Source organism: Perognathus longimembris, chromosome 6, assembly GCF_023159225.1.
Source record: "Perognathus longimembris pacificus isolate PPM17 chromosome 6, ASM2315922v1, whole genome shotgun sequence".
NCBI lineage: Eukaryota > Metazoa > Chordata > Mammalia > Rodentia > Heteromyidae > Perognathus > Perognathus longimembris.
In genome coordinates, this window is record NC_063166.1 from 23,697,536 (window position 1) to 23,723,659 (window position 26,124).

The 26,124-nt window shown below is 40.2% G+C and overlaps 1 protein-coding gene across 1 annotated transcript in view; it reads right to left on the reverse strand.

Moving 5' to 3' along the window:
• Cap2 (cyclase associated actin cytoskeleton regulatory protein 2) overlaps positions 1 to 26,124 on the reverse strand; it is a 120,488-nt gene that overhangs the window by 75,471 nt on the left and 18,893 nt on the right. Inside the window, exons 2-3 of the mRNA XM_048348419.1 lie at positions 25,996 to 26,117; positions 21,169 to 21,269 (exon numbers count right to left, since the gene is read on the reverse strand). Coding sequence (XP_048204376.1) covers positions 21,169 to 21,269; positions 25,996 to 26,116 — 222 coding nt within the window. The 5' untranslated portion in view covers position 26,117. The remainder of the gene's footprint in view (positions 1 to 21,168; positions 21,270 to 25,995; positions 26,118 to 26,124) is intronic.

A 26,124-nucleotide genomic window follows, 5' to 3' on the forward strand; every position in this document is an offset into this window, starting at 1 on the left:
TTTGCAAACTGTGGATAATCTATACTTACTTCCTGCTTGACGCACATTCTACTCACTGTGGAGATGATGGAAATTCAGCCCCGGAGCTGAGTGAATTTTGATGGTGAGTATTCAAGAAACAACAGATGGGGGATAAACTTGTCCCGAATCACCAAGGGCGATGGCGGATTCCAAGGCATTTATTCTACCCCAATGTCTGACTGATACAAACCCTGTACCCAGCCAATCATGGTTAGGGAGAAAGCAGTTTCGTAGCCTAGACTCTCTGATTCTGAACAAAGAAGTTCTCATTAATGCCTTGTGCTCTGCATGGTGCTGTTCTGTCTGCTTCCTCATCAACTTCCCCTCTTCAGATCTGTCCTCACCTTACCCCTTGCCTGACATTAAATACGTATTTAAGAATTGTTGGACTGTCTGATTACACAGTCTGATTACACAGGTGTAATCAAAGTTTGAGGTAGGAGGATTGAGGTCTGAGGCCAGACTGGGCAAAAGCAAAAAACCTCATCTAAAAGAAAAATAACTAAAGCAAAAAAGAAAATGGATTGGGGGTATGGCTCAACTGCTAGATGCCAATCAAATGCAAGGCCTGGAGTTCAAATTCCAGTATTACAAAAATGGGGAAAAAAAACCTGTTGAAAATGGACACAGGAATGAGACAGCAGGGTCAGGATTTCAAATGAGTATAAAATGTTAACATTTAAACACAATAAATGACAATATATGTCATTGATAGAAAAACTAGAATACTTCCATTGATTTCCAACTTCAGCCACCAGAGCCAAGAGTTAAAATATTTTCTCCTTTTTTTCTTTTCTTTTTAAACAAGAAAAATATCAGTTTCGCCTTTTTTTCAGGCAGCATTTTGAAACATCCACCCCAACTCCATCCTCTCGATAACTTAACATCTTCCTATGAGGGGGAGTAGGACGCTGCGGGTGGGGTGGGGGTGTTATGAATGCCATTTAGCTGTAGTTATCTGGTAGAACTGAGGATGAGACCATGATAGAGAAGGTCATGAAGGGACGCTGAAAGAAGCACTATGTTTTCACTCATTTCTCAAGAATAGCAAAGCCCTCTAATGATGCTTTTACTTCCACTATATAAGATGTGTGTGAGTGTGTGCGTGTGTGCTAGTTCTGGAGCTTGAGTGCTGTCCTTGAGCTCCCCCCTCAAGCCCGGCCCCCCCAAGCTAACACTCTACCATTTTGAGTCCCAACTCCACTTCTGGCTTTTTGGTAGTTCATTGGAGATAAGAGTCTCATGGACCTTTCTTCCCATGCTGGCTTCAAACCAGGATCCTCAGATCTCATTCTCCTAAGTAGCTAGGATTACAGGCACGAGCCACTGGGGACCAGCTCCTAAGATTTTTATTCTTTGTGTTTGTTATTGCTATTTTTGTTTCATGGTATTTATCTGGAGGAGGTTCTTGAAAGAGAGGAAAAAGTTTGGGAGGAGGCTAAAGCAACACCCAATAGATCCCTTTATCCTGTTACAGCTAAGAATAAAACAGACAAGTACGGAATGTTTTTTCACCATGATTTCTTGGGTTTCCCACGGACTTCTGCCTAGTTTGCATGATAAGTTTAGGAATCCCCTCTCTCTCTTCCCAGTGCCAGTAGGAAAATGGCACAGATGAGCAAATCAGAATTTCCAATGACTAAGAAACTAGTACATGTGCTTGAGCTAAAACTTATTCTCAGGGGAAAAGCTGTTCTGTCAGTAACATAATCTCAATTTATGAATTTAAAAGTAGATGCCAAGGTGAGGCAACAGAAGGGCTATGTTTTACTTGGACTGTATTTGGGCCTATCATTCCCACCAGCATCTTCAGTATCACCTGGATTCCTTGCACCTTGCCAGTGTTTGGCATGAGCCATTTGTCCCGACAGATGACTGTATGATTCAATCTTATTGAAGAGAAAACAAGACTGTTCAATAAGTGGCTTTTAAAATATGAAACAGCTGGGCACCAGTGGCTCATGCCTGTAATCCTGGTTATTTAGGATACTGAGATCTAAGGATCTCGGTTCAAAGCCAGCTGAGGCAGCAAAGTCTGAGAGACTCTTATCTCCAGTTAAGCACCAGGAAACTGGAAGTGGCACTGTGGCTCAAGTGGTAGAGAGCTGAGCTGAAGAGCTCAGGGACAGCACCCAGGCCTAGAGTTCAAGCCCTACGACCAACCAAAGCCAATCAACCAAACCAACAAACATGTCATTATGAAATAAGTATGCCATGTGGTCTATGAAAGTGTTGTAAGCTTATAGAATGTCCCCCAGCTCATATATAAGGTCTGCCCTTGGCAATGCAACTCTGCCCTTGGCTGATGATACCTGAGGGGCAGGCGGAGTACCTCCCACCTTAGTTGCATGAGGGTATAAAGACCCCCCCCACCCCCCCGAGAGAGAGTTCAAGCGTCATTTTCCTTTCCTCTGTTTGAACTTGGCCTTGCCGGCCCTGCTGGCAATAAACTCTTTTGCTCTACATGACTTTGCCTATGGTCTGTGGTTCTTCTGGGATAATTTTCCTTTCAAGTGTTATCACTGGTAGTGAGATTATGAGATGTGTTTGTTCTCTTCTTCACATATTGGATGTCAAGCTTTCCTATGTTGCTTGTAATCCTAGCTACTCAGGAGGCAGAAATCAAGAGTTCAAAAGAATTCATGTCTGTCACCCTGCTATGTGGGAAGCATAAATAGGAGGATCATGATCTAGGCCTAAATGTGAGATCCTATTCAAATAAACAATGAAAGCAAAAAGGGTTAGGAATGTAGCTCAGGTAGTAAAATGCCTGCCTAGAAACTACAGGGCCCTGAGTTCAAACCCCAGTACTGCCAAAATGAGAAAAGTCTGAAATAATAAGTTTAAATACAAAAGTCTGAAATAATAAGTTTAAATAATAAGTTTCTGAATAAAATAGAAACTTACTATTTAATATCACAATTAGAAATATTTTGAGTACCTGCTATGTGCCTAGGCACATTATCAGATATAACTCACAGGAAGCAAGTGAGGAATGCAGAGAATAATGCATTTCGGGGTAATACATGTTAAGGTGTTCATTGTGTGGACAGGATAGGATTATTGGTATTAACAACCCCTGGCTAAAAAGGTTTGACAAAACACAGGAATCAGGAAGGGGTGCTATGGTTCAAATGATAGTGTGCTAACCTTGAGCAAAAGAGCTCAGGGACAGTACCCAGGCCCTGAGTTCAAGTCCACAACCAAAAAAAAAAGCAATAAATAGCAACAACAACAACAATAAGTAAAATCAATCTCATGATAATAAGAGATATGCAAGGATAACTTTGTTCCTTTTGGATAAAATACTTCCTTCTCTCCAGAACCTGGGAAGCAGAGTGTTTGGTACTCAGTCATTTCTCAGCAGCGCATCTCTTCCATGAGTCTCACATCCTCTGTGGCACTCCAAGACAGCAGGCATTCTGCAAGGGCTGCAGCTCAGCCATGACTGCACAATAAAATGGAACCTAAATTTACAGTCTGACTAGGGGAAGGAAACAGTAATGTCATACTCCACTTACTTTAAAAATATGTTGGCAACACTCCACTGAATCATAAAGATGAGTTAATTTAAAGACTTGCCTGCTCAAATAGCAACCAAGTCTCAGTTAATTTCAGGCTCTGCCTTAGCCAAAGCCATCTATCAAAAAGGCAATAATTTTATATTAGGTAATTGTTATAAATTAATATTTTTACTGCCCTTCAGAGTTTACTGATTTTTTTTCTTCTTCAATCACTGGTAGAGAAAGGAGGCATGCTTATTAAATAGGGCTAAATAGTTTTGGAGTCTAGAAAGAAAAGATGAGTAAGTAGATTGAGAATGTCAGTGTTAGACTACTAGGTACATTTTATAGAAAAAAATCATTCAGGCACGGATAATAAATGAGGCTTATTCTTCATTAATAGGACTGTTGCCTAGGCAACCTCCAGCTCACAAAAGTATTTACATCAGCCCCAGAGCAATTTTCTGACACTGAAGCTCCATACTATCGCTTCTACATTCAAGCCTGTTTATTATTGTTATTATTATTATGATGATGATGATGATGAATCTCAGCTGCATTACTAATCTCAGTTAAGGTGACCTCAACACCCTTGAAGCCCATCAACACATGCCCTAGGCAACCCCAATTTAAACAGATTTGGGCTCTTGATACAGTGAGTAGATCAATGATAGACCTGATTAATGGCTTTCTTTTGCAAAAAGCAAGCTTTCCTATTGTGCACTGTTTTTATTTTCCTGCCTGTCCAGCAGAGGGCAAAGTATTTTAAAGAATTCCAGTGTCGTGCATATTAATGTGCATTCAAATCACGCATTGTTTTCCTGAAACTTTTATTTTCCTAATGCCTAATTATCACTAAAGAGCTGAAGGCATGGAAACCACTGGGAAAGCATGAATTATACAACAATGTGTGTGTGTGTGTGTGTGTGTGTGTGTGTGTGTAGGTAATTTGGCAATAAGTAATAGAGAACAATTGCCACAGGCCTAGAACAGTTTTAGGAAATTTCCATGAGAAAGTAATTGTATAGTTTATAAATAATGATTGTATAAAGATACCCACTGCAATTTGTATAAATGTCATGATTTCTTAAAATGATTACAAGTATGCCTGGTGACTCTCCTGCCTAGGACAGCACTGAGGGAGGCTAGCAAGGAATCCGGTGTGCAATTTAAGAGGCGCTTGTCAGGGTCCCATTTTGAGGGGGATCACTGGTCTCAACATAGTTGGGGCCCTATATTCTTGCATATAAAATATTGCACTAATATAGAACTATGCCTTGTTTGTTCATTTTTGGTAGTACTAGGGATTGAACTAAAGACTTCTTGGGCTTCCTTTGCAGCTGGGTTAACAGGCGCTCACCACCTGGGCCATCCACTGAGTGAGAAAAAGTCCTATGAACTGTTATGCTCAAATTGGCCTTGAACCATGATCTCCTATCTCCATTGTTCAAGTAGCTGGAATTACAGGCTTGAGCTAATACCCACCTTAGAGTGTGACTTTTAAATCGATTATGGCGTAACCACAAAATACTACACAGTCATTACAAATGATCATGTAGACCTCAATTTACTGACATGGAAAGAAGCCCAGAACATATGGTCTGAGTTAAATAAACAGATCACAGAAACAGTATATGCTGAAAATTCTCTACGATCTATAGCATAAACGATTCACTATAATTTAAAATGCTTGGTATAAAACTTTTCTAAACAAGTCATTATTAAAATTTATTATTAAAAAAAGACCAGAGATTTGAAAGAGTTAGAACAGTATTTCTCAGGGCAAGGGAAGAGGAAAAGAGAGACAAGGTCATTGCATATTTAAATACATTTGCTTTTTCTAATAGCTATGAGTATTGTTACAAGTTTGTATTCTTTTTTTTTTTTTTTTTTTTTTTTTTGCCAGTCCTGGGTCTTAGACTCAGGGCCTGAGCACTGTCCTTGGCTTCTTTTTGCTCAGGGCTAGCACTCTGCCACTTGAGCCACAGCGCCACTTCTGGCCATTTTCTATATATGTGATGCTGGAACCCAGGGCTTCATGTATGCAAGGCAAGCACTCTTGCCACTGGGCCATATTCCCAGCCCCACAAGTTTGTATTCTTAACAAAATCATTCTTCTAAATTCACTTCATTTTCCAACACAATCATTGTATAGCTCCAAAATAGTGGGCAGATTGACCCCCTTCCAAATGATTTAACTTTTTTTTTTTTCTAACACTTAAGGAATAGAAACTACTTTGTCAACATGCAGTAACAGCTTTGTGGTTGATGATTGTTGGATCTGTACAAATAAAAGATGATTGACTGCTTTAGGACCACTTAGAAAAAACTCAGAGACAACAATGTACTTCGGGTCTAGAATGTACTATACTGCCAAGTATTACCTTTTTCCTTTGTGCTATTTAAACTATATTTTTAGGCAACTTTTAATGCATGTATACATGTCTTATGGCTTCAAGTTGAAAGCAGGTTCTCAAGGACTAAGGCAGTAGTTACCTATGGAGAGGGCCTTTAGTTCAGCAGGAGCTTGGTAACTATTCCTTAGTTATAAATGACTGAAATTACAGTGCAGTGCAGAGAGAAACTATGAGCTTCAGAATCATGTAAGCCTGAGATTCAATCCATGGTGCCCCTGGTGAGATGAAAGGCCACAGATATTTTCCCAGTCTCCCAGAGGGTTGGATTCTTTCTTTTAAATTTTTTTAAATTTTTATTTGAAAACGCTAAATACAGACAGGTAACAGTTACATAATTCAGGTAAGGAGTACATGTCGTTTGGATAATGCCACCCTTTCCCTTGCTCTCTCCCAGTTTCTCCCTCCCATCCTACCCACAAGTTGATTTTCAACATGGTATCCGTGGCTGCATTTATTTACCCTTTGTTCCTTCATTCCAGTGTCGGTGTCTCCCTTTACACTCCCAAAGACATGCAGACAAGCAAACAAGACAGAAAGAAAACAAACACTGCAACAAAGAAAAAAACCTCATTTCCCTTTCCTGGAATTCATTTCAATAAGTACTATTTTGTATGATCAATGTACACAGGCACTGTGCCTTTCCGTTCCTCTCCTAAGAGTGTCTTCACTGTGTGTGAATGCCTACAGACCTGCAGAATATATTATGTCCCAGTGTATTTTAGATCTAGCTTTCACCTGTGAAGGAAAATATGCACCGTTTATCTTTCTGAGCTTAGCTCACCTCACTTAACATGATTTGTTCTAGGTCTTGGATTGCTTTGGGAGGCTTTAGTTTTTTATCCTGACTGTTGTCAAGGATTCTTTTTCTTATGGATCAAGTGAAACAAAATGATTGCAGTAACCAGGCACAGTGCCTGACAAAGGCGGGCCCTCAACTAATCTTTCTTCTCCTTTAAAACTTCAGAGGAATGCAGCTGAAGGCAGAGGAATAAATAAAGTGGATCTTCAGTGGCTATAAAATTTAACAGAGAATTGGGTATTCTCATTTGTCAACCACTGTCTACACAACATCAACCCATCTAGACAGAGATCTTACTCCAGGGGCAGAACCATGAGAGGTCTTTTCTGGTTCAACTCTGGCTGTCTGTTCTCTACCAATGCCCAGGCACTTGAGTGGTCTTGCAACCAAGCTTTGAGTGGTTGGTGACACTTGTTGGTGATTTTGTCTTTTGTTCCTCAATGATATCTCTTTGAGGCAATATCTCTTTGAGGATTCTAAGATCTTTCTCTTCTAGCACCAAATATTTCCTCTTTCCTCTTCTGATAATAATTACAATAGTAATCACATTTGCTTGTAAAAAGTTCATGGACACTTACAAAGTAAGAGCTTTCATTAATCTCACTCTATAAACATGACCAATGTTAGCAAGTCAATAGATATATTTCCAGATTTTTATTAATTTAATTTTTTGTGTGCCAATCTTAGGGCTTGAAATCAGGGCTTAAGTGCTGCTCTTGAGTTTTTTTGCTCAAGGCTATTGCTCTACCACTTTGAGCTACAGTTCCATTTCTTGTTTTTTGGTGGTTAATTGGAGATAAGAGTCTCATGGGCTTTCCTGCTTGGGTTAGCTTTGAATTGTGATGCTCAGATCTCAGTCTCCTGAGTAGCTAGTAACATGGGTATGAGCCTGGTTTGTTTGTTTTTGTCAGTTGTGAGGCTTGAACTCCATCCAGGCCTGGGTGCTGTCCCTGAGATCTTTTGCTCAGGGCTAGTGCTCTACCACTTTAAGCCACAGTGTCACTTCTAGTTTTCTAGTGGTTAATTGGAGATACGAGTCTCTTTCCTGCCTGGACTGGTTTTGAATCTCGATTCTCAGATCTCAGCTTCCTGAGTAGCTAGGATTATAGGCAGGGGCCACTGGCACATGCCTGGCTTTTGGTCTTTTGAGACAATTCACATATATTGCAACTTGCCAAAATTTTTAGTTTCTCACCATGGTCACAGAGTTGCTCAGCTCCCATAACAATCAATTTTAGAATATTTTCATTTTGTCTCTTATCCCCTCAAACTGCTTTCATTTTTTAAAAGGTACTTTAGAATGGTATTCTGGAGCTTATCTGTATTTTAGCTGGTACAGATGCTCTCTCTCTCTCTCTCTCTCTCTCTCTCTTTCTCTCTTAGTGTTAGTCCTGGGGTTTGAACTCAAACCCCGGGTGCTTTTCCTGCACTTTTTTGTTCAAGGGTGGTGCTCTACCATTTCAGCCACAGCCACAGCTCCATTTCTGGCTTTTTGGTGGTTAATTGGAGCTAAGTCTCATAGACTTTCCTGCCCAGGCTGGCTTTGAATCAGGACCCTCAGATATCAGCCTCCGGAGTAGCTAGGCGTGAATTACTGGCACTCCCTCCAGACTTTAGTTTAAATAAAGCACATATGTCATATCCTTACCTCCTCTTTCAATTTCTACTCAGTCTCAGAAAATCTTTCCTTCTGTTTTGGTTCCATTTCTGAATTCCAGTGTCACCCTTACAATGGTTGCTAAGCATCGAAGGAATGTAACCACAAATAACAAAAGACAAGACTTGTTGGTAGTGAAGCAGGTTCAATGTTAGCTGGAAGCATCTAGAATCTATGTAAAAATCCCTATTTATCTGTCTCTAGTTAAATTTACATCCCCTCAGGTATCAGCACACATAATTAACAACTTTGGTTTTTCAATGTTTTCCGGCTTCATTTTTTTCTTTTTTTTCTAGCACCTTGCATTACCTAAGTAGTGCTTAGAAACTTCTCACACAGTCTTTACTTTTTAATGTCTCATCCATCCTAGATGTACTTCTGAAAAATAAAAGATGAAATAAGAAGAAAATGAAATTTTAAAAAACCCCACAGAGACATACAAGCCAGACACAGTGATTCAAGTGTGTAATCCCAGCTCCCTAGGAGTTAGAGAACAGAAGGATCATAGTTCAAGGCCATCCTGGGAAAGAAGTTAGTGAGCGCCATCTCGGACAATAAAGGCAGGGGTCGTCATATGCACCAATCACACCAGCTACACGAGAGCAGTAATTAGGAGATGACAGTCTGAGGTCAGTCACCTGCCCCAAACTCAAGACCCTATCTGAAAAATAAAGTTAAGGAAAAAGAAAAAAGAGAGGGAGGCATCGCTTAGGTAGTAGAGTGTTTACCTAGCAATTGCTGAGTTCAAAGGCCCTAACTACAAACTTCAGTACTACCAACCCCTAAAGCAAAGCAAAATGAATATATTTGTACACACACACACACACACACACACACACACACACATACATATTCAATATACAAATACCAGATTTTTTCAATTGTGAGATTTAGGAGTCTTTACTCTTTCTTTAAAAAAATGGTAATTTGTCGTTTTTAAAGTGTTATACCGAAGGGTTACCCTTTCCTAAGTCAATTCTTTTTGGACAATGTCACTCCTTCCTTCACTTTCCTCCAGTTTGAATTACTCTTCAAATTGTCATAAAGGTCTGATTGGCAGTTTCTGTAGTCAGTAACTATTCTGTGGATGGCAGCCATGTGTATACTATGTGGCCTGGTGGTGGTCTGTATCTTGGCATAAGGACGAAGCCACCCAGGGCTTACATTAGATCTTGGGAAAATGACTTCCAAGTTTTCAAGAAGTGATTTATAAACTTGGGGGACAGGGAGGAGGATCCTACTGGAAAGTTTAGGATGTTCTGTATTGAGACAATCACTTTCTACCCAGCTTTTTACAGTTATATTAACACAGCTCAAGACTCCTCAAACCAGAGAGATCTGATTATTGGAAGTACACTGTAGTATTCCAGCCAAGAATTTTAATTTCTCAGCATGTCCTTTAAGAGTGGAGAATTATTGCTTGCCCGATCTCTATCACTTTGAATGGCAGTGATTGGAGGGAGGGGGCAACCTGCCAAAACTGAATCCCAAAGCAAAACCAAATGAATTCTAGTTCCTTTTAAACTCTGACCTTTAGTTTAAAATACTTCCAGTATGGTTCATAAAAATATCTCGTCTCAGGCAGAGCCCATGGGATTTCTATTGGCAGTGACTGCAAGGCAATGTATTGATGAATGTATTCATTGCTTAAGAACTCTCATCTTGCTTCTTTTTATTTATTTATTTTTTATTTTTTGTGCAGGTCCTGAGGCTTGAACTCAGGGTCTGGGAGCTGTCCCTGAGATTTTGTGCTCAAGGTTAGCACTCTACCACTTGATTCACAGCTCTACTTCCAGCTTTTTGGTAGTTAATTGGAGGTAAGAGTCTTATGGACTTTCATGCCTGTGCTGACTTTGAACCATCATCCTCATATCTCAGCCTCTTGAGTAGGCAAGATTACAGGTGTGAGCTGTTGGCATCCATGTTTCTTCTTTAATTTTTGCTGGTATTGGGCTTTGAACTCATGTTCTTGTGCTTTCTTGACTTGCTTGTTCTACCACTTGTGTTATACCTCTAGCCTGGCTTTTTGCTAATGAATTGGAAATAAGAGTGTCAGATACTTTTCTTATCAGGTTGATTCTGAACCATAATCCTTTCAGTCTCTGCCTCTTACATAGCCAGGATTGCAGGCCTGAGCCACAGTGCCCCTCTCATTTTGCTTCTTTAAGCTAAATCTTTCAGTGGCTGCTTTTCCTTTACTATAAAACAAGAATTAGAGGAAGAAATTGAAGGAGGTACTGAGTATAGTCAGGCCTTTGATAAATTTAGTGTGTGTGTGTGTGTGTGTGTATGTGTGTGTGTGTGTGTGTATTTTCAGCTCAAACCTGTAGACACACAGTAATATAATGGTCTATTTTTTTCCTAGCCTATGTCTATGTTTCTTAATATATAATTTGCTGATTTATGACTAAAACGTGGCTTTGATGATTTATTTTTAACCGCTAGGCTAGTCTGGATTTGACTTGATTTAAATTACTAGCCATGATAAATTCACGCATCCCTGATTCAAATATACATGAATAATTTGATTCATTCAGTTCAATAATTAATATTCATTCATTCATTCAGCAAACATTTATTTATTTTTATTTATTTATTTTTTTTGCCAGTCCTGGGCCTTGGACTCAGGGCCTGAGCACTGTCCCTGGCTTCCTTTTGCTCAAGGCTAGCACTCTGCCACTTGAGCCACAGCGCCACTTCTGGCCGTTTTCTGTATATGTGGTGCTGGGGAATCGAACCCAGGGCCTCATGTATACGAGGCAAGCTCTCTTGCCACTAGGCCATATCCCCAGCCCCTCAGCAAACATTTATTAGCCATTTGCCATAGGCACAGACTAGACACTGAAAGAGTGTGAGGAAAACAATATAAGTTTCTGGAGCCTTGTAGTAAACCCGACACTAACTGGTTGGCATAATACTGTAGGTCACATCCTCTTCCCATATAGTAATCTGTTTCAACTAAAGCAGTTTAAAAAATCAAACATTGGCATTTCAAGCCCTTCCTACTTCAAATATTTCTTTCATTATTTATTTATGTATTTATTTTTGTCCATCAGATGGCTTGAACTCAGGGCCTGGGCGCTGTCTCTGAGCTCTTTTTGCTTAAGGCTAGCGCTCTACCACTTTGAGCTATAGTTCCACTTCCAGTTTTCTGGTGGGTAGTTGGAGATAAGAGTCTCATGGATTTTCCTGCCTGAGGTTGGCTTTGAATCATGATCATCAGATCTCAGCTTCCTGGGTAGATAGGATTACAGGTGTGAGCCACCAGTGCCTGGCATAAATATCTTTTTAAAAAGTTTTCTGAAAGGGAAAATGCTTATACAGCAGACACATGACAAATTGTTAGTTCATTGGATATATTATCAGAATGTTTGATATTTGATATATTAAGAAGACTTGATTTGAAATATGTGTATGTGTGAAGATATATACTGAAAAGTTTTTAAATGAACAGTGTTCAACCAATATACAAACAGAACTGGAGAGCAATGCCTAGAATCCTAGTAGCTAGAAGGCTGAAGTGAGAGAATTGTGAGTTAATTTGAGGCCAGCCTGGAATAAATGGCAATACCCTATCTTAAAAAAGAAAGAAAAAAGGTGAGTAAATAAAGCTGGAAGGGAAGGAGGGAAAGTATATTTTCTTCTTGCTGTATGCTCAGTAACAATCTGCAAACACATTTCCCTAAAGTCAGAGTGACACATGGGCCAGAACACACAGGTGATGGACAGCTATTGTCTGTCCTCATATGTGACGAATATAAGGTTAGAGGAAACTTGGGTGAAGTGTGTGTGTGTGTGTGAGTGTGTGTGTGTGTGTTGCTCATGTACGCCTGTGTGCCTGCATGTATTTTCATTGAGAACATAATTAAAGCAATTTAAATGAAATCAGAAAGTAAAGAGGTCATTACTTTTGGACACAGTATTAATTCTAAAGTATCCCCAGGGGCAAGCAATTAAAGGATCCTGAACCCTAGATAGAGACAATAACAAATGTGCCAATTACTGAGATCACTGTAGAAAGAAGGAAAAATGGGGGGGGGGAGGGTGTCAGTAAGGAAACCAACAGGGGAGGGGTATTTACTTTGCAATTGTGTAGCATGACCAATTTAAGCATGAGAATAACCTGGTAGGGGCTAGATGAATGAAAAGAGGAAGAGGGGAGAGAATAGTCATAATACTCAATGAATATCTTATAAAACCAAGAAAATTGAAGGGAGGGTTTGGGTTGGGAAGGATGGGGGAGAATGATGGGAGGGGTGATGCCAGTCAAGATGCATTATACTTATACCCTTAAACTGACATGTTGAATGGCAACTCCTTTGTACAAGCACTTAAAGATAACAAGAATTTATAATTAAAAAAAAACACGTATGGGAATAACCCAAGGAAGGGGTATTTTCTGAGGAGAAAATTTGCTCCTTATTTGCAGGAACTACTGACCTACAGTCTGAGCCTATGCATTATGTAGATTAACACCATTTGCCCAAGACTCTAAGAAGTTTACTCTCTTCTCAGTTTCAGATGACAAGTGCCAAGAGTGATGTGCTTCCACCCAACCACCTGCACACACTCACAATGTATCCCTGAGTATGCTTATGTCTATTGTGCTTATGTCACTGAACAACAGGGTGGAAAAGGAGATCCATGACTGCCACACTTGGTAGCCCCCATCACCATGTGAAGATAGATTGGGATGGGAGCTAAGAAGCTTAGCCACAGCCAACTTGGAAGTAAAGCTCTGGTTTCTTCCGGTGTGATACTTCACCCATTGTCAGGTGGGAGAAGAGGCATCTCTTTCAGCTTCAGCGGTTCTGGTGAGGGTTCAGCTGTGTCTGACTTACTCAACCAAAGAATTCAATTGCCCCTAAAGAATTTGTGACTAAAAACAGGCCAGCAAAGACTAATTTCATTGTAGAGGCCCTTTGTCTCCCTGCTTAATCTGGGAGTACAGGCATAGAGACTTATAAAAGAGACAGGATTCATTGTGATTTTTTTGTACATTATTGGTTTTCTTTTCTTTAAATTTCAAATTTGAAAAACTTATTGTATAAAATAGAGCGAAAATGTAATTGTTATTTTGAAGTTCATTTGAAATTTCTCTTTTTTTCTCCTCAAAGGCAGCACACTTAGAATCTGTTAGCTATAGTTTAACTGAATTGATAATAGAAACTTTTATTTTTACTCACAGAATATCTGACAAGTGAATGCGCTGGATACATAAATGGTCTTGAGCATAAAAAGGTATTTAAAATGTCCTTAGTATTTAATAGCATAATAAAAAGCTTGAAAGTATACAAGGAGAATTTTGCTATGTGGGAAGAGAAACACAGCAAATATCATCTTAACCGTGGAGAATGATGGAAGCTAATTCATTATTTCAGCAGGACACCTGGTAATGGCTTCCATTTCCAGTAAACAGAGCAATCCTGGTGATTAGTGATACTGGTAGCCCTTCCAAGGCCTTCAAGTCTAGTTTCTAATTAGCTTGTCCCCTAACTCTAAAGGTGATTCTATTAGAATTCTCAGCCCCAGATATGGATAATTCCTATACCGTAAAAGCAAACTTTTTTATTTTATTTTGAGCCAGTCCTGGGACTTGAACTTAGGGCTGTCCATGAGCTTTTTCACACAAGGCTAGCACTCCAGAGCTGGAGTATAACTTTATTTCTTTTTTTTTTTGGCCAGTCCTGGGCCTTGGACTCAGGGCCTGAGCACTGTCCCTGGCTTCTTCCCGCTCAAGGCTAGCACTCTGCCACTTGAGCCACAGTGCCTCTTCTGGCCGTTTTCTGTATATGTGGTGCTGGGGAATCGAACCTAGGGCCTCGTGTATCTGAGGCAGGCACTCTTGCCACTAGGCTATATCCCCAGCCCCTATAACTTTATTTCTGGATTTTTTTGGGTGTCTAAATGGCGATGAGTCTCAAGTACTTTCCTGCCCAGACTGACTTTGAACCTCACTCCTCAGATCTCAGGCTCCTGAGTAGCTAGGATTACAGGTGCCTGGCTTTAAAAGTAAACTTGTTTAACGGAAATTATAGTCACAGAGGCTAATTGATTTCACTTTTGTAATGAGTGCAAATCATTCATAAATATTTTCTAAAATCAAAAGAATTAAGAAAAATGTGCAAATTAGACTAAGTGAATCGATTAAAAATATCATTTTTTAAAAGATAAGCTTATTATATGTTCCAAAAGTAAGGACCACATAAGAGAAGTGACAACCTGTAGTATGCATGAAAGATGGAGCTTTGAAGCCTGTGTGTCCTTTGAAATAAAGGGGTCAGAGTTTCTTCTATACCACAATGAATTAGGAAGATTATCTTTAATGTCTTGGTGTTTTCTTCTGCTTGTTTCTCATTGGACATAAATGTCAACATTCATTAATGGTAAAAATAATGGCATGGTAACTATTGTGATGTTATCCAAGAGATAAGTTGTTCACTAATCGTGGCAACCTTGGCATGACTCCTTTTAATCTGGGTATGGAGGTACATGCCTGCCATACCAACACTCAGGATGCTGAGGCAGGAAGATCACAAGTTTGATCCTGGTCTGTGTTGTCTTAAAACAATTTTATAATGGTGAATCAATGCCACCCTATTGCGAGCTGTTCACTGGGAAACCACACAGCCCCTCCTCTGTTAAGGCTGAGACAAATGATGAGTCTCACAAATGATGAGAGGCAGAGGCCCTTAGAAATGATGTTATCTTGCCTCAGTAAGGAGCAGGTTAAGAACTGGTCTGGACCATGTTGTTTAGTAGGGCCAGCTCTAAAACCTAGCTATGGATGAGTTAGATCTGGTCAGGGGAAGAGCTACCTCTTACTTCACCTAACCAGCACAACACAAAATTAAGAACACATTATGGAGATGATTTAAATACATGGTAAAGACACAGGTTATTTCAGCTAGTTATCAGTGGCTTGGGCCTATAATCTTTGCTGCTTGGAGGCTGAAATCCAGAGAATTACTATTTGAGGCCATCCATGCAAGGCCCTTTCTCAAATAATAGCTGGGCTTCATGGCACATGCCTAGCACCCAAGCTGCGAGAGATTCTGAGGTTGGGAGGATCATGGTTCCAGGTCAGCTGGGGCAAAAAAAAAAAAAAAAAAAAAAAAGGCCATAATGTTATTTGATGGGAAGAAGCTAAGTGTGATGGTTTGTGCCTGTTATCTCAGCTATGCTGGAAGCCTAAAATATGAAGATTGCAGTCCAGGCCTGTACCTAGGCAGGAAGCAGGGCCCTATCTCAAAAATAACCAGAGCAAAAAGGGGGGACATAGGTCAGCAGTAAAGTTCCTGCCTAGCAAGAACTCTGAATTAAGACTCCATCCCTGATAATAAATACAAAAATAAATACTACTAAGATTATTTAATACAGTAATGTGAGCCATCAAGGGCAAGATGCTAATTGTCTACAAACATTTGTCCCTTATGAAGTCAGAGAAAACAAGGATATAATATTACAGCACATGATTTAATCATGTGCTAAATTTGCAGGACTTCGTTGAATTTTATTTTCCATTTGTTTCAACTAATCACCAAAAAAGTAGGAAGTGGAGCTGTGGCTCAAGTGGTAGAGAGCCAGCCTTAAGTAAAAAACTTCAGTGAGAGTGCATAGGCCCTGAATTCAAGACCCAGTAATGGCATGAAAATAAAGTTTTTTTTAAAAAAATAATTACTTATTTATTGTCAAAGTAATGTACAGAGGGGTTACAGTTTCATACGTTAGGCCATGGGTACATTTCTTGTACTATTTGTTATCTCCTCCCTCATTCCCCCCTTCCCCCTTCCTCTTTCCCTCTCCCCCCATGAGTTGTTCAATTGTTCAGTTGGTTTACACCAAATGGTTTTGCAAGTATTGCTTTTGGAGTCATTTGTCTTTTTATCCTTTGTCTCTCGATTTTGATATTCCCTTTCACTTTCCTAGTTCTAGTACCAGTATATACAGTATCCAGGGTACTCAGGTGAGATACAGTGATAGTGCGGGGACAACAACAGGAAGGGATACAAGAGGATCATCAACAAAAGAAGCTACAGTTTCACATGGCATGTTGAAAGTAATTACAACAGTGATATAACAGTCATTTCCATAACATGGAGTTCATTTCACTTAGCATCCATCATCTTCTGTGTTTATAAGGGCATAGCTATTGGGCTCTTGTGATCCTCTGCTGTGACTAGCCTAAACCTGTGCTAATTACTCCCTATGAGGGAAACCAGAGAGTCCATGTTTATTTGGGTCTGGCTCACTTCATTTAGTATAATTTTTTCCAAGTTTTTTCAGCCATCCATTTAGATCAAGAACAGGAAATAATACTCATGCCTCCTATAAATATTTCACATGGAAATTCTACCAGTGATTTCCGTTAGGAAGAGCAGTTGCTGCATAATCATCAATTCACTTAACCATAAGCCTGAGACTAGCTCCATACACCAGGCTCACAACAGAACAGCTTGGCTAACAACAATAACCATAAAAATCATATTAGTCCATTTATGGACCATGTCCAGCCAAAGACTTGGTATTAGGAGGGCCTCATTTCTAGAGGATCTTTTCCATTAACACCAAGAACTATATTGACTCTAATCAACCATTATAAAATTATGCATTGTTTATTCTACTTTCATAGCAGCAAAAGCTGCTGTGTTGTTGTTATTGGGTGGAATCATAATTTAGATAAGCCCTCTGGTTTAGGTGGCACACAATAAGGCTTTACGGGATCTAATCTTTGCTAAACCTGTTATGTTCTTCGGTTCAGCAGAGCTTTCTAATTGTAGCTATTAGTTCCTCCTTTTTTTTGTGGTCTGCTCTGTCAATAGACTATTGAGTGTTCGGTAAATTAAGGCCAACTAGCAGCTAACACATGGAGACAGCCGTTCAATCATAGCTTGGCTGCCCTTATTCATGATTAGAATCTGTGGAATCGCACTGCAGCCCAGGGACAGGATTTAACAGGATGCACACTTGTGTCATTCTCAAATTTCCATACTGTACAATCAGGTATGTGGGTTTTGTTTTTTTTTTTGTCCGAGGCGACAGGTGTGTTCTTGGAACAGAGTTCAACCCCCACGTCTGGCTTATATGAGGCAGCAGCTGCAAGCTTAATTCTGGTGACACATGGTCTCTAAGGGAGGAAAAATAAACTACTTGTTCAAAGTACTAACTGGGCAGATGGACGATAGCGGCCTGCACCTCTCCGTGTGTGCTGGAGCCAGACCCTAAATTTTCATGACAAGTGTTTCTCTTTTCATTTCTGCCTTTCTCTCCCTCTTCTCTGTCCTCCCTTCCTCTCTCCTTCTCTCTCTTCCCTTTCTTTTCCCTTTTGTTTAAACATCAAATTCTTTAAACCTGAAGTATTCCTGATTAAGAATAATTTTTGTTCAGAGTCATGTGATCGGACGAATAGGAAGGAAAAACTGAAATCAAGTCACACTTTATAAGTCCTTTTGTTCTAAAAAAAACCCAAACCTTAAAGACTGCTCTGCAAATCCTCCATTAAAAACAGTGCTTATTTCTAAGCCTCTATTCGCTCGTTCCATGCTGCTCTCTGGAATTTTGTGAGATATTATTACTAAGAGTTCTGATGTGCTGCGTACCCCAGCAGCAGGCCAAAGTAAACTAAGGGTAACGATTGGGACACTACTGTCCATGAGAGTAAATCTTCATGCATGTTGCAAAGCAGCTTTTTTTTTTTAAATGGGAAAATTAATATCTTTTTGTGTATATTAGTGTTTAAGGACATTTACATAAGAAATTCAAACATTATCTTACTGTGTATGAAGAAGGAATTTGTCTTTTGTTTTAAATTTTGTTTTGTTTTTGAGGCAAGCTTTTTTATGTAGTCCAGAGTCAGGGCCTTTCTAGCTAGGTGACCTTGAACTCCTAGTCTCCCTGAGTGCTGAGATTACAGGCAGGCACTACCACTCCAGACTCCACATGCAGTTTCTTGTAAGTAGAAACACAGAGGAAAAGAACAGATCAGCCCAATGACAGAGCCATGGGGTACATTTGAAGTGGACTTGTCTTCATACCCAGACTTGTCTGATCTTAAATGCAACCATCTTTCCTCTCTTTCACTGATGGGCATTTAAAGAGAAATGCTGAATACAAATGGAGCTGATGAGAAGGAATTTGGTTTTTCTCAGTGGTGGCAAGCAAATACATCGAGGTAAAAGAGTACCTGTTTAATCCCTGCCTGGGAGCCTCTGGTGTCATGGAAGACACCGGATCACCTGTACATGGCATCTCAGTGGGGGAGGAGGAAATAGAAAGTTCCTTTTGTGCTTGGCTTTCTCAAACCCCAAACCACAATGGATTCGGGAATCAACTTTTCGGTGGATGTATACTTACAATGGTGTTTGCCAGGCCTGTCCCAGTGAAGGGAAATCTCTAGGCAGATGGTTTTGGAATTTAATCCTCAGTGGCAAACAAAAGCCAGTGAGAAAGAACCTGGGGACAACTTTCTTCTGGAGGTTTTCAATGAGTTGACTTTTTAGGTTTTTCACAAAATTCACTCAAATAACAACTCAGTTCAGAGATGATTTTAACATTAAAAAAAATACAAAACCTTCTTCTAGTTGGGAGGCAGAAATCTCCCCCTAGCCAGGGATTTTCAAATTCTGTGATTTAGGCTTTTCCTTTAAGGAAAGACTAGGATGAAACACATGAACAAAATTTACCTTCATATCCATTTTTAAGTGTATAGTTGAGTGGTGTTAAGTATATCCACATGGTTGTATAAACAATCTCCAGAAAATGGAAACTCTATATCCATGAAACAATGGGTCCACACTCTTCCCTCCCCCAGCTTTTGGCAACCGACATTGTACTTTTCTGTCTTTTTGAAAATGTCTCTGAATAACTGTATTAGTGGAAGCATACATATAAGCCTTTTTGTGTCTGGCTTACCCCCTTAGCATATAAGTGCATTGTCTCCATTTTTAAGATTCAATCATATTCCACTGTATATAAATGCTACATTATCTGTATTCATCAATGAACAATTAAGACACTTCCTCCCTTTGATTATTATAAAACAAAATGTTGCTATGAACATGGTATGAAATATCTCTGAATCCCAGCTTTCAATATTTTTGGACATATCTCAGTCTCTCTGTCTCTGTCTCTCTCTTGCTATAGATCCTATGGCCATTTTGTTTTGTTTGTTTTTTTTCTTTGGGCCAGTCTTGGGGTTTGAACTTAGGGCCTGGGTGCTTATCCCAGGGCTTTAAGTGTGCTCCAGGCTAGCACTCTATCACTTTACCCACAGCTCTACTTCCAGATTTTTTTTTTTTAGTGGCTAATTAGAGATGAGTCTCATGGATTTTCTTGCCCAAGTTGGCTTCAAACTGGGATCCTCAGATCTCAGCCTCCTGAAGTGCTAAGATTACAGGCATAAACCATCAGCACCCAGCTTAGCCATTCTCTTGAGTTTTTGAAACACTGCCATACTGTATACGGGAACATTACATTTTATAGTCCCACCAACAATGAATCAAGGTTGCATTTTCCCCACACCCTCACCAACACTTGCAACTTTGTGGAGTTTCCTGCTTGTAGAAATATCCTAATAGACATGAGGTGATAACCTAGTAGGCATGAGGTGATACCCTTAGGCTGCACTTCAGACAAGAGGGAGGAGGCTGTGGACAGAGTCTACTGGGCACAGTCACCTTCCATCCTCTGCCCAGTGTCCTCTAGGGCTTCCTGGCCACACTTGGGACCTGAGCCAAGTCCCTCATTGTGACTGACAAGGGCCTGTTGGGAGCTGGCCTCTTGTATTCTTCTTATTCTTCTCCTTAACTCCTCTGGTTTCTGCTACTTTGAGAACATGCCAGAATGTTCCATCCTCTGGGCTTTGGCCCTGGCTATCTCTTCCACCTGGCCCTCTGCTGCCCACAACAGCACATTTGTGCTTTCTTTCCTCTCAGATCTCTGCTCAAATTCCTCTTCTCAGAAACCCTTTCTTAGGATGACATTCTTGCTCCTGCCCTTTCTATGCAATAACCTTGCTTCCTTACTTTTTGTCAAATCTGTATACCTGAATTAGTCTGAATTAGTTATATACACCATCTATTTTGCTAGCATCAATTGAATGCTCTAGTATGGCAGGATACATCTCTCTTATAAGTCCCTGAAAGAAATAGCTCAGGATGTGGGGAATGTCTCTCAGGAATAAAGATGCCAAAGAACCAGGCAAAGTTTACTTCTGCAGAAGGGTGTGCCATCAGCCCCAAACCTGGCAAACAAGCACACAGAGCAGGCATACTGCTCTCTTTTTATCCCTAACCCAACAGGGCCGCCCCTCTGCTCTGATTGGTGGAGCTCAGGTTCACAGTCTGCAAAAGGATGTGGCTTAATTAACAGGATGAAACTAACATTCAAGGAGTTTATAGCAGGATATATTTGTGTTCAGGAAAAAGGATGTATGTAACTAAAATGTAATTAACAAGGACCAAGCCATCTAGCCAAAGCAAGAACCCTTCAGGAAAATCATTCTCTCGAGATTAACAGAAAGGAAGCAAACTACTTGGATTGAAAAGATGCTTTACTCACTTCCCCAACATCTCAGTTTCTAGAGCACTGTATATCAATCTCCATCCAGATGGTTAAATGAATGAATGAATGCACAAATGAACATATTAGCTACTACCTGTCTAGCCAAGGTAAAAATAAAGAAATGAAGATCTCATGATGCTTTTAGAGTTGCTTATGTTTGGGCTGGCCAGTCTGAGCTCTTCAGAGAGAACAGGGAGGGGAGTTACTCACATGAGTTTCCACATCACCAGCAAGGATTCTACTGTTCTTTAAAAACTCGGCCACCATCCCGTTCATCAGTTTATCAAAGGCTTCCACGGAGGGCGCCATGTCTGTGGAAGAGGAACCTCTCGTTATTCCCCAGCATGTGATGAAAGACAGGGGCTGTCTCGCCACAGGTAAGAAGGAAGGCTAATAGCATCCATGTCACCTCTACTCAGTCATTCACAGTCTCACCTTCCCTCGTCTTTCCCACTTTCCCATGGCTCAGGGGAATATGGTTGTGTTGCTGGGCAACCCTCTCATGCTGGGGTGTGGGCTTCATTTCATCCACCCTCTTCTAGGGCTGGCATTCTATCATCACAGTTGTCATGGGGGAGGAAATTGGGTCAGGTCAAAGTTACACCAAACAAAGGTAGATCCAAAAACCATTCTTATTTTCTCCCACTGTGACCTGCCCAGGTGCTGCCCAAGGTTGCCAATAGTTACCCAGTGGGTGGCCAAGAATGCAAAGGGGATGGGGAACCCTGAGCAAGGAAGCCAAGAAGGAGACATTTACTCATTTCATTTCTTCTTTACTTCCCTGGGGACAGAAAGGCACTGAGAGCCAGCCTACAACATAACTGCTGAGCATACATAGGTAGGGTTTGAGCTGCCAATTTACTGTAAAATCTGAATTGTCAATGGTCCACCTGGTATGGCCTGTTTCCTTTCCTGCTTTTTTGGAGGCGGGGAGGAGGCAATACTGGGGGTTAACGTTAGTTTGCTTGCTTGGCTGGTGCTCTACAACTTGAGCCATGCCTCCAGTTAAGCTTTTTGCTGGTTAACTGGACATGGAGTCTTATGGACTTTTCTGTCTGGACTGCCTTTGAACCTTGATCCTCCAGATTTTAGTTTCCTGAGGAGCTAGAATTATAGGCATGAGCCACAGGCCCCTGGCTTTTCTGCTCTTCTGTTAACAGGAAGTGAGAAAATCACTGCTAACACAACCTGTGGCCATGAGTTTAGTGAGTTGCATTTTAATTCAATCCCAAACCTACCATTGCCTTCCTCCTGTTGTACAAATACATTCTCCATGCTCACAAAACCACAAAACTTTATCTTCTCTATTTTTCCTAATTGCTTACCTATTTCCATAGGCCCAAAGGTTGAAAACAGACAACAACAACAACAACAACAAAAGAACACCGTAACTGACAGCTTCTCTGTACCTAAGGTCAAACTTCTAAGCAAACTGTTGAAGATGATCATCTTAAAGTTCAAAGTATAGAATCTGACAGCTTTGCAAAACATGAAAGTACATAAGCCCAAAGATTCCTTATTCGTGCATTTAAAAAACCCCAAAACACAACTAACTTGTTTGTTGGTATATGAAAAGTTTAAGAAATCTCTGCTGAGTGTCTGAAAGGGGAGAATGTTTTAGGGAGGAAACAGAGACCTCTAGCAGATGAAAGGGAATACTTTCCAGGTTCCTTTCATCACTGCCTCTTCTGGGCAGCCTCTAATGATGGGCTCTTCCTTCAGACTGCATTGCTCAAACATTCATTCATCAGAGGACATTGTAGCTCTGATTAGGAATGCACTGAGACCAAGGATTCTGAAGGATTTGGATGGTGTGTAACTAGCATGGTGCTAGTCATGTGATAGGAATAAAATATATTCTTCAACTGTTGGACTGAACTTACCTGATTGCTGAGGAAGAAGGGGGAGGAGGACAGTGCCACATTCTACTTATTTTATTTTATTTTTTGCCTGTCCTGGGGCTTGAACTCAGGGCCCAAGCACTATCTCTGAGCTGCTTTTACTCAAGGCTAGCTAGCATTATACCACTCGAACCACAATGCCTCTCCTAGCTTTTTCTGTGTATGTGGTACTGAGGAATTGAATCCAGAGCTTCATGCATGCTAGGTGAGCACTTTACTACTAAGCCATAGTCCCAGCCAAGGAAAACACCATCTTTTTTTTTTTTTTTTTTTTTGCCAGTCCTGGGGCTTGGACTCAGGGCCTGAGCACTGTCCCTGGCTTCTTTTTGCTCAAGGCTAGCACTCTACTTCTTGAGCCATAGCGCTACTTCTGGATTTTTCTGTTTATGTGGTACTGAGGAATCGAACTCAAGGCTTTGTGCATGTTCGGCAAGCACTCAACTGCGAAGCCCCATTCCCAGTCCCACATTCTAAAATACATTGTAACACCAATTTAATGAAAGGGTAGCCCATGATCTTATTCTGTATTCATAATGGATTACGTTCTTGCTAATGTTTCTCTTAAAGCAAAATTTACTTAATGTAGTAAATAACAATAATATAGTGATATGGTATATAATATAATAATGTACAATAATGATGTTTATATTTAAGATTAAAGGTTGTTCTTGTCCTTTTTTGCTAGTAAATACACAAAACTACTAATGATCAAAGAAATATGTAAGTACAAAATGAAGCCTCAAAATAATCAAGTGTTGGGATTAGAGGTGTGTGCTACCATACCCAACTGAAAGTATATTTATGAATTCATTGAAAGTGGGATATAGAAAACTACCAAAACTTACTAAATGAACACAAATAAAAAATGGCTTTTAAGATTAAATAAAAACAATTGAATGGTGGATATCATTAAGACATTTTACTGATTATTCAATCTCCTAATTATTTCATTTCACATAGGATAATGATACCAGGTAAGTTGTTTTAGAAGACCTCTGCTTTAATAGTTGCTTTGAAGTAGTTTGCTTTATTAGAAAGTATTTGTTTAAACACTAAAGAATCTAATTACATGCTCTTTAGTCTTACTTAGCCAGTAGTTGTCTTTGGTTTTTTTTCAGATCACTTACTTTTTTTTTTGCCAGTTGTGCAACTTGAACTCAAGGCCTGAGCACTGTCCCTGTATTCTTTTTGCTCAGGGCTAGCACTCTACCACTTGAGCCACTGCGCCACTTCTGGCTATTTCTATAAATGTGGTATTGAGGAATCGAACCCAGGGCTTCATGTATACATCCCCTTTCAATTCGTTCAAAGCATTTTCCTCTGGCTGCTGGAGGCTCATGCCTGACATCCTAGCTACTCAGGAGGCTGAGATATGAGGATTGCAGCTTGAAGCCAGGGAAGACAAATCTATTAGAATCTTATTGTTATTAAGCTAACAAAAAGCCGGAAGTATCGGCCCCTTTGGTAGCTCAGCTGGAAAAAAGCTGGAAGTGGAGGGGTGGTTCAAGTGGTAGAGCTTCAGCCTTGAGTGGAAAAGTCCTGCAAGAGCACAAGGCCCTGAGTTCAAGATCAGTACACACACACACACACACACACACACACACACACACACACACACATTTTCATGTTTATTATGGTCAAAGGAAATGACCCAGTTATCAAGTTCATGATCATATGCAGTTATCTGTTCCATAGCAAGTAGCACAAGGCACAGACAATACCAAATATAACAGAGCTTCAAGACCCACCAACGTGGCTCTTTCCTAGGGAAGAGATAGTAAAGCCCTCTCCTCCCAAAGGCTTTCACATTCTGTCCCAAAGCTAAGTAGGATTGATAGTAGGTTAGAATAAGGAAGAGAGATATTTGGGATAAGAACAAAACTGCCATATTAAATACAGATTGATTTATTGAATTTGAATTTCAGCTAACCAGAAATAAATGTTTAGTATAGTGTGCGCTATGCAGTTTAAACCATGCAGTATTTAGGATACATTTGACAAAAAAAGAAAAAGGTTTCTCTATTTTAAATTCAAATTTAACGGGTGTCCTGTATTTTTATTTGTTAAATTGCAACTTTACAGAAGAAAGATGTAGAAATTTTTTTTGTGGATAACTTGAGCATTTCTTCTAAAGAAAATAGAATATATATGATAATATATGTCTGTATATGTATATATAAATATACTGAAGAGAGAGTTCCACAGACTTTTCTGCTTAGACTACTAACCTCTGATCTCAGCCTATTGAGTAGCTAGGATTACAGGTGTGAGCCACTGGTACCTGAATAGTTTTGTATTTTTTTTTTTTTTTTGTGCCAGTCCTGGGCCTTGGACTCAGGGCCTGAGCACTGTCCCTGGCTTCTTCCCGCTCAAGGCTAGCACTCTGCCACTTGAGCCACAGCGCCCCTTCCGGCCATTTTCTGTATATGTGGTGCTGGGGAATCGAACCCAGGGCCTCATGTATACGAGGCAAGCACTCTTGCCACTAGGCCATATCCCCAGCCCCTAGTTTTGTATTTTTGACATGGCCCAGTTCTAATTTTTTAGCATATAATTATTTTTAAAGACATGGTTAGAAACAGGAAATGTGATGAAGCTCTCTATCAGTCATCTCCAGCTTCCTTCAAAAGGTTGTACCTCCTAAATGGAATAACTTGTTCTCCTTAAAATTAAACTCCACAGTATGATAATTCCTTTCAATTTACATTGTAATTGAGAACATTCATTCCCTTTTAAAAATGATTACTTAGGTAATATATTTAGCCATTGAGTGTTAGAAGAACAGTATAAACACTGAAATGAAAGAAGAATCGCATTTGGCACACAGACTATTGCTCTTAAAATGCACAGAGACTGGTAATTTTTGTGGACTCTGGGTTAAACCTTTCAACATTTATTTTTCTAATGGATGTGCAAAAACCATATGTATTTGTGAGGAAAATATACAGTTTAATTTTTTTCTTCTTCCTCTTCTTCTGGGACTTCTTTGCCTCTGGCAAAATCATGGTTTCCCATCAAGGAAGGAAGGAGAGAAACTGAGGAAAGCAGGTGGACAGATTTCTGCAGAACTAAATGATGAGGACAAAACCGAGTGCCCCACATAAAGAGTGGCACTGACAATGGTGTGTGGGCCTACCTCCATTGACACCATTCACTTCCCCACAGGCCCTGGGAGGCCTGAGTGGCTCTGCAGACAGCTGCTCCAGCCGGCTGACGGCGCGTTCCAGCCTCTCCACCAGTCCCTGCATGTCTGCCATCCTAGAAA